Source organism: Protopterus annectens, chromosome 6.part0 (genome assembly GCF_019279795.1).
Source record: "Protopterus annectens isolate FY-2018-M chromosome 6.part0, PAN1.0, whole genome shotgun sequence".
Taxonomy (NCBI): domain Eukaryota; kingdom Metazoa; phylum Chordata; order Ceratodontiformes; family Protopteridae; genus Protopterus; species Protopterus annectens.
The window spans coordinates 389,508,512-389,528,175 of record NC_056737.1 but is presented as its reverse complement, the minus strand read 5'-3'; the positions used below and the strand labels follow the sequence as shown (position 1 = coordinate 389,528,175).

The following is a 19,664-nucleotide window of genomic DNA, read 5'->3' as shown; positions in this document are numbered from 1 at the left end:
ATGCTAGAAAACCGGACATAGTGATCCAAGAAAAGAAGACAAAAGTAGCATTGATCATTGAAATTGCCACACCTAGTGACTATAGTGTCTTGCGTACAGAGAGACACAAAGTAAAAAAAATACCTTGATCTGCAGGCAGAAACGAGAGCCTTGTGGACGATAGATATACAGACAGTTCCAATAGTAGTAGGAGCAACTGGTCTTATAAAAAAGAATTTACAATCATATTTAGATATGTTACCAATTCCTGTAACACCACATGAATTGCAGGAAGAGTCATTGCTGGGCACATTGCGGGTACTTCGAAGAGCACTTTTGGCTAACATCAAAGAGTGAAATAGTACTAATTTCATAAACTTTAATCGTACTCTAACTTAGGAATGGGGTCCATTCCCATCATGGTATTAGAAACCCAGAAGACTTGGAGAAATCAAAAAAAGCCAGAAAAATGACAATATCACTTTTGTTTAGAAATGTATTGACTTGGAGTATTTGCTCGACAGACATTTTTTACTTCCTTCGATATCTATCCAAGACACTGCAGACTTGATGCTTACTCTAAAAATAGGACTGGATTTGCCACTGCAGTCCTACAAGGCTTGCTTGCTTCTCTGTCCTGGACCTTTTGTCTGGGTTCCATCTGCTTTAGTTCTCTTCCATCTTTCATGAATGAAGCTGAAGCAGTGGTCCTTTTGATGAATGTGGTGCAGCTGTGTGATAAACTCAGAGACAGTAGATGGTCAAATTCAGGGTGTATTTTTGTTGTAGACTCCCTTCCTTTTCCTCTTACGTATAGGACAGTCCCACATTTATGGGTTTCTGTTTTCATCTTTCCATGTCATCTTTCTTTGAGTGGGCAGCTGATAACTTAATGCCTACTCATAGCACCTCTTTTTCCCCTAACAGGCACAGTTGTTGGGAAGTAGCTCTCTCTTCCCCTTCTGTTTGCAAAAAGAACTAGAGATGGCTGTAGCTGCCATCCTTTTTCTTCTCAACTTCTTTCCGATATCTTAGAGTGTGACCAGCCCTCTCTGGTGATAGCAAAAGCTCTGGAAGTCAGATTTGTTGGGCATATGCCTATCTGTGGAGAATTCCATTTCCAATGTGTCTTGAATGGTACTGCAGCAGCTATCCCTGTAGTCACAGTTACTAATTTGGTGTGTGTTTATCACTCAGATGTACTATTCTGTAGTAGCACATCCTGAAGTTCTGACTCTGTACAAACAACAGTAAAAGCCTTTTACTGGATGATTAATCTATATGTTACGAATGAATTTCACTGCACTAAGACAAAGAGGGCAATTTGGCTGCAAATTACAACCCAGTCCACTCATCATCTTTCCTGTCTCACCTTTAAACTGCTGCATAAAAGGTAGTACTGTCCATCTTTTAAGAATAAACCAATGTATGCATCATCGTATTATTGTTTTGGTGAAAGTATTGTGTGTTTAACCTTAAAGACCTCAGATAATTAGCAGTATTTGAATTTTTTTTAATGTAAAATTGCCCCGGCTAACTAGCTTCACTTGAGTAAATAAAGAAGTTTCTCTGCCTTAAGAAAAAAAAAAACTGCTTGAAGATCTTAACAATTGCCTTGCAGATAATTTATTGGCAGCTGATAAAGCAGACTTAGATAAGGTAAATTGACCCACCTCTTTTTTTTCCATCCTGAGCTTTTATTGAGTTAACATTTCAGCATTTCACATGCATTTAGTGATTGCAAACTGTAAATATGTGCATAGCTTTTAAACCACCATTGAGTTCCCTCCTACATTGTCACTCTGTATTTTCTTCCTTTATCTTTATGCCCATGGACCTGCCATTCATTAAAACCCCACGGTTAGTCTCTTGTCTATTCATTTCCTGTACTATGGATATATACCCATTGTAGTATGGAATTAGGAGCTGATCAGAGGTTATGTCATAATGACAGTCATGAGGGTTGTTTATGCGCTTGCCAGCATCCATACAGCAGTGATGGTTTCTGAAGGCCCTAAATACACCCCCTGCCGATGACATGTTCACCTGCATCACACCAGGGACTATGTATGCACTTCTGTTTTGTTTATGCACACAGCGAGAAAGCCAGTTGTCTCCAGCTTGGGTAGCCATAACTCTCATACACCTTGATTCTAGCTCCTTGCTCATGCTAGCCTCCACTTGCACCAGAGCAGTAAGCCTAGCTGGACAGCAATCATGATAAACTTCCCACAGAGTGGGAGAACTGTACATTGCTCCCCCTGTCTTCACCTGCCCAAATCCTCCAGTACTTAAGCTGCTATTGAGACTTGTCATCCGAGTCACAGTAGGGGCTTTATCCCTCTGCACCATAGAATCACCCTCTATTTTAGATGCGTTTTACTTTGTACTACCGTTGTCTTATGTTTGGCATGTTAACAGCCTTCCTTTGTAAACTATGTATGTTTGCATCACTCTGTAATCCTTGTTTATCACTGACTTATTTGTGGTGTTGCCCTGGATCACCAGTTCTGATTGAAAATGGAGTCTCAGGGGGATCTCTCTACCATTTAACAGTACAGTGAGTAAAAATAATAAATCTTTGTAGTTCTACATTTACCTGTAGTTTTACATTTGCCACTGTGGTGATTCAGGTCTGTCAGCTTGTACTTCAGGAGCTACCCAGCAGTGCATCTTTATTGCTTGCTGCAGTCTACTTGCAACTGTGAAGGAAATGGATTCTTCAGGAAGTCTTCATTGGAAAAAAATTTAATTTGGTACTGCACCTGCTGCTTTCACAAGAACTGGCATTGTTGTTGTTTTACAGCTTTTCCCGGTTAGGGGTCGCCACAGCGTAACTCCGGTCTGCTAATGATTGGCAGTAGATTTTGACTAACAGCGAGGTGCCAGTTCGTCGTTCACCCCTCAACGAAGGCATGCCCATTTACGTATGTCTTTCGAATGCCCACCCAACCGCGGGGAGGACATGCAGACTCCACACAGAAGGCACTCCCCGCACTCCAGCCGAGAATCAAATGGGAGAACCTCTTGCTGGCGGCAACAACGCTACCACTGCACCACCGCAAACACTTAATTCTTGTGTACTGCCAAGGCAGGGAGAGCCATACCTTTGTGGCATTACAGCATACTTTCGGAGTACAACAGAATCAGGCATTACTAGTATGCTCTCTGCTTTTGTGTTTTTTTAGCAGATAAAGTGGTTGTACATTATTATATCATGAATCATCTTTCAGCCAAGTAAGCACATTTACTCTGACTGTAATAGTGATATTTTTGTAGTATTAAATTACAATGTTTACTGTTTAAGTAATTCTACAGTGATTTAACTTGAATTGTGTTAGTTTTTGTTTACATTTTGCTGTAATTCATTCTTTCCCAACAGGTTTTTATAACCAACTCTTCAAATGTATTTTTTCTTGAGCCTGCTAATGAAAACAAAAGCCTTTTAGAAGAACATATCGATATGTGTAAACGAATATTGAATATTTATCGCTACGTGGTTGTGCAAGTTAACATGGACAAGAAAACCTGGTATGATTTTCTAGTCTCTAGTTTAGTTCCAACATATACCAAATTGTATGGCCTTAATTGCATTTGTGTTATGAAGATGCAGTTTGCACCATTCTTTTAAAACATTCACCTAAGTGGGGATTTTGCATTATGAATTGAGGCCAGATTGTAACAGAAGAACATGAGGTGCTCCTCCATCGTACTACAACAAATTCAGTAAGTGGAATACCTATAAAGTAAGAGAGGAACTTCGTGTGATATTGCAAAATGTTTGCAGCTTGTTTAGCCTTCTTTTTGTTGTATGCAAGACCGGTTAGGAGTGGAAAAATAGGCCAAGTACCCTGACCCTCCTACATCATATTCATCTACTTCTAGAAAGCCTGCATTTTCTTTTTTTTTTTTTTTTTGTGCCTGTGGACTTCATGTATTTTCACTTGATAACTGTGGGTTGTTTCATTGAATACTGAGTTTAATTTCCAGAGGAACTTAAAGGATTTAAAAAACAGTATGCCCTTTGACAGAAAGTTATTTTAATCGCATGATCCTCTTACCTTATACAAAACTTTCAAGACTGGATCTCTAGCTATATATCCTACTTAGTATTTTTTTTTTTTTTTTTTTGTAGAAATCTCATGCACCCAAAACTCCTGTTACCTTGTTCTGATGAATAATTACACTATTGTTTCTGCTCCTTTTCTGCATACATGCACACACATTGTGCAGCCGACCCCTACCTTGACTGTTGATTTACTTCAAGGGAAGTATGCGAGAGACTTTTGCATTCCCTTTCCTCCCAGGTTTTGGTAGTGTTCAGTGGCAGGGTTAGTGCTAGCATTTTGGGAGCCACCAGCAAGTTTCAAGTTGGGGGCCCTACTTGGGAGAATATAGTGTGACCACATTGCCGTTGCAGTCCCTTCCCTGTCAAGCTCATCCAGCACCATTTAGCTTGGTGGCTATCTCGAAGTCAACCAAATTTAATAGACAAGACCTCCTCTTGACAAAGCCAAACTGTGTGGGGTTGAGTGTTTGGAGGTTGCCAATGTCCCTGTTAATGAGGTCCATGATAATCCGTTCCATGGCCTTGCAGAATTAGGCTGCTGGGCCTGTAATTTCCTAGATTGGTGAACGATCCACCTTTGTGTAAAGGGATGACAGTGGCTGTCCTCCACTCAGCTAGGACAAAGCAGGTGCTCAGGCTTTGATTAAATAGGGTGCTTAATGGTGCTGTGCAAGTTCATGCCTGAGTTCATATAGGATGCAGCCTTGGATGTTATCGGGTCGGATTACTTCTTTATTCCTAATATGATGCAAATGTTCAGCATTGACGGAGTCAAACTTTGACAAAAGTTGCACTTAGCCTAAGAAATTGCCATAGGTGTACAGGGCATCACTCGTACCATGGAATGCCATGTTCCATTCTGCCAAGTACGGAACAATAGCTATAATGCGTTCTAACACACCACACCAGTGAGTTATCTCCTTTTCAACCACTGCTTGTCTCTTAGCATCCATTGTTTGCCTACTCTTTACTCTATTGGTCCAGTTCCTTCCACTTCAGCATGCATGCTTTATGCTCTGGTGCTTGGTCATGGCTGTCTAAAGCTTTGGACATCTCTCTCCATTCTGTGTAACCACCTGACCTGAGAAGATGGTTAGAATGTCCAAACGGTTGGCATGGAAAGCAAAGCGGTGTGTCTTTTGGGACTGAGTATGTCAACCAAGTGAGTTTTGCTCCATCCCCATTATGCAGCACATGGAAATAGCTCTCCGACGTAAGTCTTCTTTTCTGTTCATTGAATGGGAACTGTGGCAACACCACTTGCACAGGTCCATGCTGAATGGCAGCTACCCTAAACTCATCCCTTATCAAGTCGAGCCAAATTCCTAGATCCTCAAAGATATACCTGACACTCCCTGCAAGTTATAGGCCACATCTGTCACTACAGATGTATGGGCTCCTTCTGTATCAAACTCCAGTGATCCAGGCAACACCTCTAAAGTTGAATCCGCATTTGGTAACACTTTTGCCCATGGTAACGGTGGTAGGTTCACAGGAGGTAGCTTGTGGTGCAGCTGCAACAGAGTGGTCACTTTCTATCACAAAGATGCTGGCCTCACAGTGGGCAGGCTGTAATTCAGAACCATTGTGTTGTCCTGAAGGCAGACTTTTTCTTGAATCTCCCCTCTCTGATGACTCTCAGAAAAACTTCGTAATGGACCCCTGGAGTCTCTTTGATTCTTCATTCCTCTGCTGCTGAAGCTTTTTTTGCTGCTCCTGACAAACATATACGCTTCACTGTAATTGGGAATGGAAGTAAACCAGTATTACTACACATGCATACATTGGGTTCTTTTATCATACTGTTATTAGAAAGCACTACACTTCAGGTACATGTTATGCAACTTTCTTTGACCTACCCGGACTTGGTACAGCCAAGTTGGCTGAGTGGTTAGAGTCACGGCTTCGTGTACAGTAGGTGGACGCTTCAAATAATGACAATCATTAGCATTCTGAACACATTCTAAGGATGGTATTTTCCAGTTTTCGCAAACTCCCATGACAGTAATGGAATGTTACCCATCAGATTTACTTAAATGGACTCACTGTGGTAAACCCTCATCTTTGACTTGGCCATTGCCACATGAAATACATACTCCAAGCTAACCAAGTAGTGTAAACAATAAGTATGTTAACTGTAGGCACAAGCTACAAGCCTACAACCTTTCCCTTAACACACTGACACTCCTCTGCTTATATGATACAATCACTAACTGTAAGTCACTATTGTGCTTTACTCTGCAAGCATCCTCTACTATACTGCACTACTGCTTCTACAAAAACTCATATTAAAAGGAAATAACCCAAAACATATGATCTGTAACTAAGTAGCACTACATCGTGATAAGACCACTGCAAAATGCATTCCAGTTAAGCAAAAAAACTGAAGCTGCCACACCAAGAGCTACACAATCCATGGTGCAATACACATCCAACAAGTAATCAAGTTGATTCCATCTTATACTGTAGGCAGAACTGAAGACAAACAAAGACCAGTAGACAAAAGAACTGCAGTGCAGCCACATAAACCAGAAAAATTAAGTTCCAAAAAGTCACGTTAGTATGACTGAAGGCACAAAAGAATGAGCAACCTAATACCAAACACTGTTCATAAACACAAGCTGTACAGTATGCAGTATCATACTGTAGGCTGAAGAACTGATGAGTAACAGTAACCAGTAGGCAAAAAATGTAATGTAGGCAATAGGCACAATTGAAGTGCATTACAAAATGCATACTGCATAATGACTTGCATTGACATCAGTCACTATTGCACTGCAGGCAGAAAGACTGAAGAATGAGTGACCAGTAGGCAAAAAAATTAATGAGAAAGGCCCAAGTTACAGTTTTAAGTTAAATACCTAACACTGGAGGTGAACGTCAGCTTTTTCTGCACAATTCTTTCCCTTTCATCCCCCTAAACATGTGAAGAGGCCCCAAACAAAATAAAATATTGCTGTTACAAGCTCTCTGGAACAGACTTCTAAAGTCTGAAAGAACAAATGACTAGGAGGAAAGTCACGTGTTTTAAGGTGAACACACCAAACTATGAGGCAAGAAAAAGGTTATTGAGCAAAAAAGACATTTCCAAAAACTATTTCTACTTTTACCACAAAGCAGCCAAAATTCAGGAGTGCAGTGTTAATGAATGGCAGGCACTGCATGACATGTACAACATTTTCATACACCTGCCCACTACCTCTCAATCTGTTGCCACACTTGAACAAACCAAAACCATTGGTCGAACAAAGGAGTAAAATGATGGATTTTCTAGAAAACCTCATTTGTGAGGTATGCTGACGTGCCAGTCAAACATCGGGAGACATTGCCACAACCCCCCTTAGCACAGGACCACTGGACAAAAGCAAAAGCCAGGGAATGTGCCATGCATTATGTGGAGGATATTGAACATGAAGTCCATTTTTGCTAGTAACTTCAACCCTCAGGATTGTGTTATGCAATAATTTTGTGAGCAAGAACCGACCAAAAATCAGGCAAACATTTGGGGATTCCAAAATGGGCCGATCATTAGACATGTACTCATTGCTGCTTCAATAACTATAAAGTATATCCGCTAAAACAAACCCTCATCATGCTTTAGAATTAACTTAATCAGGTGCAGCAGCTATAGTTTTCCGCTTGCAAAAACACTTCTATTCTTATTTTAAACTCTTGAGTACAGTTTTAACAACTTACAACTTTGTTCCTTGGTGTGGTAGCTGAAACTGCATGGTGCTGGCCTTTCTCCAAAGGATCAAGTCCTATAACATCACTAAATGATGGCTAGCCAGCAAGAACAAATGGAAGCTCAAACTGTCAGAACTAAACTCTCTTCAATTGCTTCCCCAGAACAGGACACAACCTCCAAAAGGCAGAAAAACACAAAGGTACAAGAAGAAGCTAGTAAGTCCAGCCTTAAGATCCAAAACTGATTTGCCGTACTCCATCAACTATCTTAAAACAGCCTTGCAACCACTGCAGAATGAAATTCAAGGCTTCTCAGAAAAACTCAATACTTTGGATTTAATCTGGATCAGCTAATTACAAGATTAAACTGCAATGAAGCCAAAATCACAGAGAATAAATAAAAAATGGATGATCTACAGAGCAAAATAAAACTGAATGACAAAATCAATTATATGAAACAGAAAATAATCTAATCTGGAGGCTCGAAGTAAAAGAAACAACATTGTAATACAAGGAGTACCAGAGAAGTTCAACCATACGCAACTAATAGTCATAAAAGAAATCCTCGACATTCTACTTGACAAAAAAGGCATAATCAAAGAAATTGTCGTTGAAAGAGCTCACAGCTCACTACGTAAGACCCAAGATGAGTCTATCCTAAGACAAATATATGTAAAGCTACTAAATGCTTCCCATGTTACTGCCATCTTAAGGGCAGCCAAACCAAAAAATTCTCAACGTGGAGAGGTCACAAAATTACAAGATTTCCCACTTCCCATTAAACTCCAGAGACAGGCCTTGGCCCTGTATTGCTCCTACCTTATTAATAAAAAAATCCGTTTTCAAATGAGATATCCAGCAACTCTGTCATTTCAACGCAATGACCAAAAATACCAAATCACAACAGGTGAAGAGGCAAAAACATCCTTTAGTAAAGTGTTCAACGAACTCCCTAACTTATAAACAATCAAAAACAAAAGTAAGTAAAAAGAAACATAAATGCTTTGAAAAGATGGATGGGATAAAGAAGGGGAGAGCATAATAAAACTGCACCTAATTGCTGAACTGCAACTTTATTTTATTAACTAAAACTTTTTGGTCCTCCTTCTGTGAACAAAACTAAATATGTTTGCTGACATAATGAAACACAAATGATGCTTGGAGACAACAAAACAAGACTGATTACTGTCATAGCTTTTGAAGTCATTATGTTACAGTGCAACATACCGAGGCAACTCCTATTTTAACCCCTGTATGACGCAGTGCATTACTGGGAAAAAACTGGAAGTTCACCATCTAAGGAAAACAATACAACGAATTCTTCAAGCTCAATTACTCTACCATAAAGCTGGACCAAGATGTCATCGTATGCTACCCTCTGAGGAAAGAAGTACATAAAAGCTACCCTACGTACGTAAATTACTTTTTACATGACTGCTATCATCCAGGACAGTACAGTACTTCTACTTTAGGCTTGACACAAATTGCTAATTACTAAACTCTTCAAAACTGTTTTAAAAGAAGAAATAACCAAACTTACCTCAATAACCGAACTTCAAAAGCAAAAAAGAAAAGAATGCCTCTGCTATAAGCCCCTAACAGTAAATATTACCATGATTTGTATAGCAAAACCATATGATAAGTTGTCTTTCTCGCCTTCATTCTTGCTGTTTGGGATTGGAGCCAATCCTCAGCTCCGACTCTGCCATCTTCAGTAGCTCAAGAGCTGTTTACTGGCTCGAGGCTACCCCTTATCCCATGATGCCTAGCGACAGCTACCCAGATCTCGTTTGCCGCTTCAGCTGCGAGGTGTGTCGTTTTCTGGCTCAGGCTTGTATATTTTCAATTTTTGTGTAAAAATATTCTCATAGACCCTTTAAACTACTAGATATTTTATTTTTCTTTTGAATACTTTTACTGTACATGGTGAGTACTTTGTTCTTCTTAGTCCCCTTTTAATTAGAACTAGTTTACGTTAGAGAGTTCTCCCCCCTTCTTAAAAAAAAAAAAAAAAAAAAAAAGAGGTTATATATATATTTATAGGTGTACTTGTTTAGAGTAGTACTTATTTGTCTGTGTTTCCCTTGTGATACTTAGTTTTTTTGTAGTTGGGTCATATCTAAGGAAGCTAAAGTATCTGGCTTTAAAAAGTGTGACTCATGTTGTCAGAAAATGTGTCTGACAGATGAGCACACTAGTTGCGTCTATTGCTTGGGCACTGTCCACATGCAGGACTGTTGTTCTATTTGCCATGCCTTTAGTCCAAGAGTCCTGCAGGAGCGTAAGAACAAAATGATCCTTAGGGGTCTGTTTAAACCTCAGGATTCACTGGCAAAGAGTTCCCGGACAGTGAAATCCCCAAAGTCCACTAAGCCGTCGGCTCCACCTTCGGAGCAGACTCTTGTACAGGATTTACCGAGTATGTCTGTTCTGGATGGCACTGACAAGACATGCCCTCCATCGGCTCCATCGTATGTTTCGGAGCCATAAGAGGCTGAGGTCCCCTTCATTAGAGTCAGTTCATTCGGCTCCTCAGTCTCTATTATTGCAAAGTGAATGTAGCCACCATTCTTCTCACTCCTCTCGATCCTCTAGGCTGTCGGATCATGATGTGGAGAGAGTAGTAAGTAGGTTGCTTAAATCACGGGCATTAGCAAAATTATTGTCTAGCCCTCCTCAACAGGTATCGGCTCCATCCACCTCCTTTTCTGTTCTTCCTCCGACTCTATTGAGTTCAGAGCCGGAGTTCGTTGGGGTTCAAGTAGTGGAACTGTCGGCTCTGATCACCATCTCTCCTTCGGCTCTGACTTTGGCTCGATTACCTCGATAGTTCCTTCGAGGAATCTGGACGTCAGGGCTCACTCATCGGCTCCGAGGGGGCGAGTGGCATCGGACCCGTGTCTGATCCCGTTCTTCCTCTCGGAGCATCGGCGCAGGTGAGTTTGGCTCCAACATCGGCCTCAGAGCCGTCCCTCTCGGCGCGGAGAAAGATTCCTATTTCTTCAGAACCAGAGCTTTCTCTGCCTCCAGGCAGGGATGCCTTTGAGGTCATGCGGAGTGTGCTGTCCCCGAAGACAGCTCTACTACCAGCTCCATCGGCTCCGTCCCCCGTAGTGTCTGTGCCGACCTCTACTCCTCCTCCAGACCCCAAGCGTAGGGAACCGATGCCCCAGGACACCCCATTGGGTGTTTCCTCTTCTTCTGAGGCCTCCCCTGATCACTCAGAGGAGCCCCCTCGGAAGAAGAAGTGCAAGAGGAAGCACATTGACTCCCCTGAGCCTGTCACTTCTGATACAGACTTAGATGAATCGGAAGGGTCCCCGAGATCCCCCTCTGAAGATGTTTCCTTTTCGGACATCCTTGAAATGCTTAGGCAGAGGGGGAACTGGACTCTCCTAGTCCCTGCCGAGGATGAGTCTGTATTCCTGGAAGCTTTCTGTTCCCAACATTCCACCTCCTGGGTTTCTCCTCCTTTCGACCCACTTATGTTTGTAGTAGCTCGAAAGGCTTGGTCAGCTCCGGACACAGTGGAACCAACTCCAAGGAGCCCTAATAAATTTATTACAGCCCCCCCAGGATAAGCAATTTCTTTCTAAAGGTGTGCCCGTTGATGCCATGGTGGTAGCAGCAGCCACCAAGAAAGAGTTAGCAGAGACCTCTTCATCTGTTCATCCCCCTAACAAGGAGTCTAGGACGATGAATAGGTACGGAAAGCGAATGTTTACTTCATCGACCTTCTCCATGAGATCCCTGAACTGTCATTTTACTCGCCTTCAAAGGGATCTCCTTAAAGAGCTTTGAGATGCCCTTCAAGATCCTACAGCTGAAGGAGTACAAGCCAAACTAGCTTCCCATCTAGCGACTCTTAATTCTGAGTTAACTCCTCCATGAGGCTCATTTCCTGTGCAGCCGATGGAGCGAGTGGAGCCGCGGGCACGGGTGTGGCCCTCAGGAGGCATGCTTGGATGCGGCTGTGTCACTTTGCGGAACCCTTTCGAGCGTCCTTCACCAATACCCCCTTCGATGGCTCCTTTCTCTTTGGGCCACAGGTGAAAGACACATTGACTAGGTGTGAGCAAGAAGGCAAGACTCTCTCTGCTGTGGGAGTCCATTTTTCCACTCCCTCTAGACCTTACCCCAAGGGTCAGAAGAGTGGGAAGATGTGGTTCTGCAAATCTCAGGGAGACTTGCCTGACACATGTAGTGATTTTTTCCTCCAGAGGCAGAGGGGGAAACAACAATAATAGACGCCGCCCTCATGGCAGAGGGGGTCCGCAGAACCAGGGCAACAGAGAATCCTTCTCTGACCAGCCCTTCCAGCATCCCTGAAGGGTTGTGCCCAACTACTCACCTCTGGAGGCAGTCGGGGGAAGACTTTCGCAGTACCCAAAAGCCTGGCAAAATTTAACAAGAGACAGATGGGTACAATCCATTATATCCGGAGGTTACAAAATTCCCTTCTATCAATCCCTCTTACATTCAAAGAAGGCCCTTCCAGATGTTCCACCCAATCTGAAGGAGCAAGCAGTAATAGAAGTTTCAAAACTGCTAGAAAAAAGAGCCATTCAGGAAGTCCCCGCAGACCAGCACGGATCCGGAACTTACTCAAGGTTCTTTTTGGTACCAAGCAACAAACCAAAAAGCCCAGGAAAACTGTAGAGAATGCCACCAAACACTCGAAAATTGCTATCCAAAGAATGCAATTTTTATTAAGAGTCAAAAAAAATCTAATAGTTAGTAGTCTTTCAGTGCTGATACAAACAGAAAAAAAAAAATGGAAAAAGTCAAAATGCTTTTTATTTTGAGAACCCAGTTTAAAACAAAAAAGGCCTTTCCCCCTGGTGTATCCCAGGCTTTAATGTTACAATCCCCTTATTTATATCCTATCCTATTAGGGGATGCATATACCATATCAAATACATATAAATAAAAACTTTTGTATACTTGGTATACTAGTTAATGAATCATAAAAAATATATATATAACAAAATTCTATATCAAAAATACTTACATATCAAAAAAAGACAGGGGACTGGAGACCGATTCTGGATCTTAGCAGTCTAAACAAATCTGTACAAAGAACAAAGTTTCGGATGGTCACGCTACAGTCCATTCTACCCTTCCTGGGTCAGGACAATTGGATGTGCTCGATAGATCTTCAGGATGCATACTACCATATCAAGATGGACAGACGCTCCAGGAGATTTTTTCGCTTTCGGGTGAGGGCTAGTCATTACCAGTTCAGAGCTCTGCCCTTTGGTCTCACCGCAGCCCCCAGGGTGTTCACCAAATGTATGGCAGTGGTCACGGCTCACCCGAGACGTCAAGGATTCCAGGTGTTTCCATATCTACACGACTGGCTCCTCACTGCTACCACCAGGCATCAACTCTTACAAGTGCGGGATTATACAATCACATCTTGCACCCAGCTAGGTATTACAATAAATTTTGAAAAATCTGCCTTGTTGCCCTGTCAGTCTATCACTTACATAGGAGCAGAATTAAACACAAGGGAAATGTTCGCAAGGTTACCACTGGAAAAGAGTGTCTACAGTTCGTCAACAAGTGCAAATCCTAATGCAGAGCAAAAGGATCCAAGTCAGGTATGTCCTTCAAACTCTGGGCTCCATGGCAGCTGCCATTCTTTTGCTTCCATTAGCGCGTTTCCACATGAGAATTCTTCAGTGGCTTCTTTTCACGCAGTGGTCTTTCCAGGAGCTACCCATGTCTCACATGATCCTGATCACGGAGGCATGCAAAAGGCTCTTTTCTTGGTGGATGGTCTCCCCACCAGTGACTCAGGGCAGACCTGTCATACAGCCCCCTCCGGTAGCCACAGTGACTACAGACGCCTCCCTCATAGTGTGTGGGGGGGGGGGCATTATCTGGGCAGGACAGTCCAAGGCACTTGGCAACCACAGTGCCATCTGCACATAAATGTCCTAGAAATGAGAGCTGTGCTCCTAGCATTGCAATCCCTTCAAGACTCTGTTCCTTCTGGGACCATTGCAATTCAAACAGACAACATGTCAGTGGTGTGGTACATCAACAAGCAGGGCGGAACCAGATCCTACCCCCTGTCTCGAGAACACTCAGACTTTGGCAGTGGGCGATTTCCTCCCAACGTTTTCTGATTGCGACGTACTTCCATGGGAGATCCAACGTCATAGCGGACAGGTTCAGCAGAGCTATCCTCATGCCTCACGAGTGATCTCTGAATCAGGAAGTTGCGGATCTTATCTTCCGCAAATGGGGACAGCCTTTCTGCGATCTTTTTGCCACCCCTTTCAACAGCAAATGCAGCAACTACTTCTCCCTTCTTCCGCTTCCAGGTCACATACCCAGAGACGCTCTAGTCCATGATTGGTCTCAGGGACTTCTTTATGCCTTTCCTCCATTTCCCCTGATACCGAAACTCATACAGAAAGCAAAATCGTTGGGTTGCAATATTATCCTCATTGCGCCTACTGGCCTCGACAGATATGGTTCCTGTTCCTGCACCCCTACCTTCTCGATCAGCCCTGGACTCTGGACCCGATTCCAGATCTCCTGATTCATCAATCAGGCGGGTTGCGTCAGTCCCTCCAAACTCTCCAGCTTACAGCTTGGTTGCTCCACTTCCAACCTTAGCCAGGCTTCCCAGCATTTCCCCAGCCGTCCGCGAGATTATCGTTTCCTCTCATAAGTCTACAATGAGAAAAACTTATGCTAGCAAATGGAAACGTTTTTCTTGTTGGGCAGAGTCTAGGAATGTGGATCCCTTCTCAGCCCCAGTCCACGAAATTCTTGAATTCCTAGCGCAACTTTTGCACTCCAGGGCCGCTTCCGCTATGATTAGGGTACAATTAGTGGCCATTTCTAATTTTCATATCGGTTTGACAAATTCTAACATCATGTCTCATAAGCTCTGTAAAGCTTTTTTGAGAGGAACATCTCTTCTTAGACCTCCAGTGAGAGATCCCCCTCCTCCTTGGGACCTTAATTTAGTCCTAACTTCCTTAATTCTGCCTCCTTTTGAACCAGCAGCATCATGCTTGGAAGACACTCTTTCTGGTTGCTATCACTTCAGCTAGGCGTGTCTCAGAACTTCAAGCACTATGTGTTCGTCCTCCCTACCTGGTGTTTCACAAGGACAGAGTTGCTCTAAGGACTAATCCTTCATTTCTTCCTAAAGTCAGCTCAGAAAATAATTTAAATCAATCTGTAGATCTCCCTGTGTTTTTCCCCAATCATAGCAACAAGGCAGAGTACAAGCTTCACCAGTTGGACGTTCACAGACAATTGCGTTTTTACCTACATAGAACTAAAGACATAAGAAAGTCAGACCAATTATTCTTTTCTTATGCCTTAAACAAACAAGGTCTCCCAGTTTCCAAGGTGACCTTACCCAGATGGTTGTCCCACACTATTACATTTATTTACAAGTTACGGAATAGAGTTACCAACTAAACCGAAAGGTCATTCTACTAGGGCATTAGCCACCTCCGTAGCCTTTCAGTCTAGGTTGCCCATGGATTCCATCTGTGCAGCTGCCACGTGGGCAAACCCTCATACCTTTATTTCTTATTACAAGGTGGATATGGTCTCCCGGAGCAGAGCTGACTTTGGTTCCACTGTTCTGAAGAGTCTGTTCCACTGAGCCACCCACGATGTTAGGTGCTAGGGACGCTGTCCCAAACAGCAATTATGAAGGCGAGCTAGACAACTTAACATTAAGAGGTTATGTACCTACCATAACGTTCCATGTTAGTTGTCTTCATCTCGCCTTCTTCCTTGCATCCCTCCCTCCGTCCCCCGTTTTAGTGGATCGAGAGGAGTCCTTTTTCACTGGCTGAGTATTATTTTACTGTTATTCTTCTGACTAGGTCTTCCTAACTTATTGTAGATATTAGGATGCATGGAACAACCAGTTTTTTGATAACTGGTTTCTCTCGTATTATGTCTGGATTAGCTGTTTCAAATGAGATCTGGGTAGCTGTCGCTAGGCATCATGGGATAAGGGGTAGCCTCGAGCCAGTAAGCAGCTCTCGAGCTATTGAAGATGGCCGAGTCGGCTCCGATCCCAAACAGCAGGAAAGAAGGCGAGATGAAGACAACTAACATGGAACGTTATAGTAGGTACATAACTTCTTATTACACTATATTGTTTAAATATATATCCATCTTCAGCACTCTAGATATAAGGCACACTTCTGAGCATATGTCCCATTGCCATCAAGCTAAAAGATCATCTTACACAAGTACAATTTTAATCAAATAAGGAAGGATATCATTATTACCGACAAACCCAAATAACTTTTACAACTACTTAAACACCTGCAACTTAACCTTGGTAAAGTCTATTATCCATGCAGTCCAAGTTTACCATTTTAGATGCACAACCATATATTGCGTTTCTTAGCCTTAAGTTTGATTTAAACTTAAAGAGATTAATGTAATACTCTGTTAAATATTTGAAACTACCTTCTTTGTATATGTGTTTCAGCTTTGTATATTTAGTTATAATTGCTCAGTTGCATTGCTTCTGTATTGTGTGCAAATTTATATGTCCACATTTACAGATCATTGTTATCTCACCAAGGAAAACTGGTATACTACTCTTGTAACATATTACTATACTGCAAATCAATGATAAAATTTCATCTTAGTATCGGAATCTCTTATCTAGAATGTTCCCCCTCTAACTCAGAATAAAATCTTTAGAGGTAGAACATTATGGGAGACTTTTCTTCACACCTTCGCTACATTTTATTATTAAGAAGGACAAATATAATATATTTTCTTGTATGAGTCTCATAATGATTGTTGATACTTGGAATTGTTTCGTATGGTTGATTTCTATCTCCCTGCAACCTTGTAGTAATAATTCAAGCTCAATTCATATCTACAACTCATTCATCCATCCAGATATCTGCCTTACCTCAGGGGGATAAGTGGTTAGGCACTAAGCTAGTTGTAGGAGTAATGGATGCCACTCAAAATTCAACACTAAATCTATTAACACCCAATCTAATAGTTCACAACAATATAATTCAGTTATACTTAAAAGTTGACACTCACCTAAAATAATCACATAATGATTATAATTGACTCATGGAACATCAGTGGTCATGCATCTATTATATTAGAATAAATCTAACATTTACCTTCAAGAAACCCACCTAACCAACGATCAATGGGAAAGAGGTAAGGAGAGAAATTGGATTAAACAAGTCATCTCAGCAGGCAGTAATACTGCTTCAAAGGGCACTATCATTAAAACCTTTCCCAGGAGAAATCATAAATAACAAAACTGACATAAACGGCTGTTGATGTTACTTTACCTGTTCTTATCCCCAATTAAATAATCATATCCTATTTCTCAACATATATAGCCCCAGCTCTAGTCAACAACATTTTATTTATGACATTTACAATCTACTACTGAAATTCCCTAACCATTACCTTATTATTGGTGATGATTGAAATAGGTTCATAGGTTCATACTAGGCTATCTGCCCTAGGACATTTATAAGCCTAGCCAGAGTGTGTTTGGCTTTTGCCACCCATTTTAAATTAATTTTGCTATGCCCTTTTTCGAGGTTAGTATACTGTGCCTCTGTCTAACGGTGAATAAAGTCAAAGGGTACACGCACGAAAGACAACGTGCATGGTCTCGATATCCATATACATCCACAAAAGTAAACCAGCACGTGAAGGGATTGCTCAAACTTTCATTTATTTCAGACAAGTGTAGACCAAATGTAATGGTTGTTAAGCCATTACAAAACAAACCGGTTTCGGCTTAAAGCAGCCTTTATCAATGCTCCAAAAATCAATTTGAAAATGTCTCCGCCATATCCAGCCTATAAATAGTGTAAAGCCCTTAAAGGGACATACATCCCATACCACCACAATAGTTAGCCTAAACAAAAATATATATAGGTTGACATTTATAAAGAAATGAACTTACATAAAATAACATTTATATAAGAAATAACTTAGTGTAGAAAGATGAAAACAACTGCAAATAGGCATCTTATGCCATGAAATCCACCTAATGTGTCAGAATAGAATATTGTAAATTTATGTATAATATATAAATTATATACATGAAAATTGAAAATTGTACATACATTATATTTTAGGATATACATAATATGTAATAGATCAATTATGATCTATTAATTCAAAAGTACAAAAATACAACTCCAAACTAAACCATGTATAGTAATATTTATTCTGATTCATTTAATCCAGGCCTAAATAGGCCCCCTAATTTAATGATCCACATGTTCTCCATGTGGTTAAGTTTACTATGCCATCCTGCTTTAAAATTCCTGTGTAATACTATCCTGTCAATAATAACAAATTTGAATGCAGCAGATGGGTGATCAATGGTATGTTTATACAATGCATTAGTTAAACGTTTATTCCTAATGGCACTCGTATGCTCCCCTATTCTAAATTTTACAGGCCTAGATGTCTGGCCTATATAAAAGGCAGAGCAAGTGCACGTTGCTAAGTAAACCACCCAATCTGAACTGCAATTTGCAAAAATTCTAATATTGAACACCTTAGAGGTGTTCTTGCTTGTGAATTCAGTTGTTTTAGATAGATGTTGACAAGCGGTACAATGGCCACATGGGAAACAGCCCACTAATATGTCCCCAAATAAAGTTGTTTTATGTGGAATACTAGGAATATATCACTTATAATGGGTGAGGTATGAATTGATGTTTCGTCCTCAACGATAAGAGAACGAACATTGTTCAGGTAAGATATTACTCAAAAAGTCATGTGATTGCAGAGTACCCCAATGTTGATTGATAATATCTCTAAAACTGTCAGTGTTAGTCCCATAGGTCGTTACTAACCTCAAAGATTGATCAAAAAATTGTTCAGAAGATACCTTATCCTTGGATTTATATTTTAATAAACCTGTACGTGTCAAACTATTGGTTTCATCCATAGTCAAAGAAAGATTGTGTTGATTGTAACCACGATTGATGAATCTTTGTGACAAATCAAGGCTGCAGTTAGAATAGTCTTGTTCTGAAGAACAGATACGTCTAGTGCGCATGAACTGAGATTTTGGGATATTACGGATGATGTGGCGTGGGTGGGAACTCTTAGCATGTAGTAATGTATTATATTCAGGAAACTTTCGGTGAACCGAAGTAGCTAAAGTGTTGTCTGAAAGTCTAGTGACAACTACGTCTAAAAAGATGATCTTGTCATGCTCAATGTTAGCAGTGAATTTAATACCAAAAGAGTTGTTGTCCAAATACGCTACAAACTCAGACAACTGGTCCCATTCTCCACGCCACACCATCCAACAGTCATCTAGATATCTGCGCTAGATATCTAGATCCTGAATATATATATTGTGCTGGACATCATATATAAATGTTGCTTCATAATATCTGCGTATATGGGTGCAAATGATGCCCCCATAGCAGTACCCTTGATTTGCCATTATGCTTTTCCTTTAAAGTAAAAAATATTTTTACGTAACACAATTTCAGTCAGTTTTATCAAAAAATTGTTGAAACCTGTAGAGTATGGATCCGATTTATATAACCAATAAGAAACTGCAAGAATCCCCACATCATGAGGAATACTGGTGTATAAAGAAGCCACATCCAATGTACAAAGCCACCAATTGGGCTCCAGTTGAGAATCATTGATGATGTTTAGAAATTCCGTAGTATCTTTTATACGTGATCTAATTTGTTTTAATAATGGTTTTAGGTGGTATGTAAGAAAAGCTGACAGTGGCTCAGTTAAGGAGCCTCTACCCGACACAATAGGTTTACCCGGGGGATGAAGAGGGTCCTTATGTATTTTGGGTAGCAAATATAAATATTGTGGAGTTGGTTCATCCACCTTAAGTTGTTTAGCTACCTGTTCAGTTATAATTCCTTGTTCCACTGCCAGATCCAAAAAA

General features: G+C 41.1%; 1 protein-coding gene across 7 annotated transcripts in view; it reads left to right on the top strand.

Annotated features, from left to right (window-relative positions):
* The window catches only part of RALGAPA1 (Ral GTPase activating protein catalytic subunit alpha 1), a 5,382,632-nt gene that overhangs the window by 2,175,709 nt on the left and 3,187,259 nt on the right, over positions 1-19,664 (top strand). For all 7 annotated transcript variants that reach the window (XM_044074134.1, XM_044074135.1, XM_044074129.1 and 4 more), the window contains exon 13: positions 3,362-3,510. In XM_044074134.1, coding sequence (XP_043930069.1) covers positions 3,362-3,510 — 149 coding nt within the window. The remainder of the gene's footprint in view (positions 1-3,361; positions 3,511-19,664) is intronic.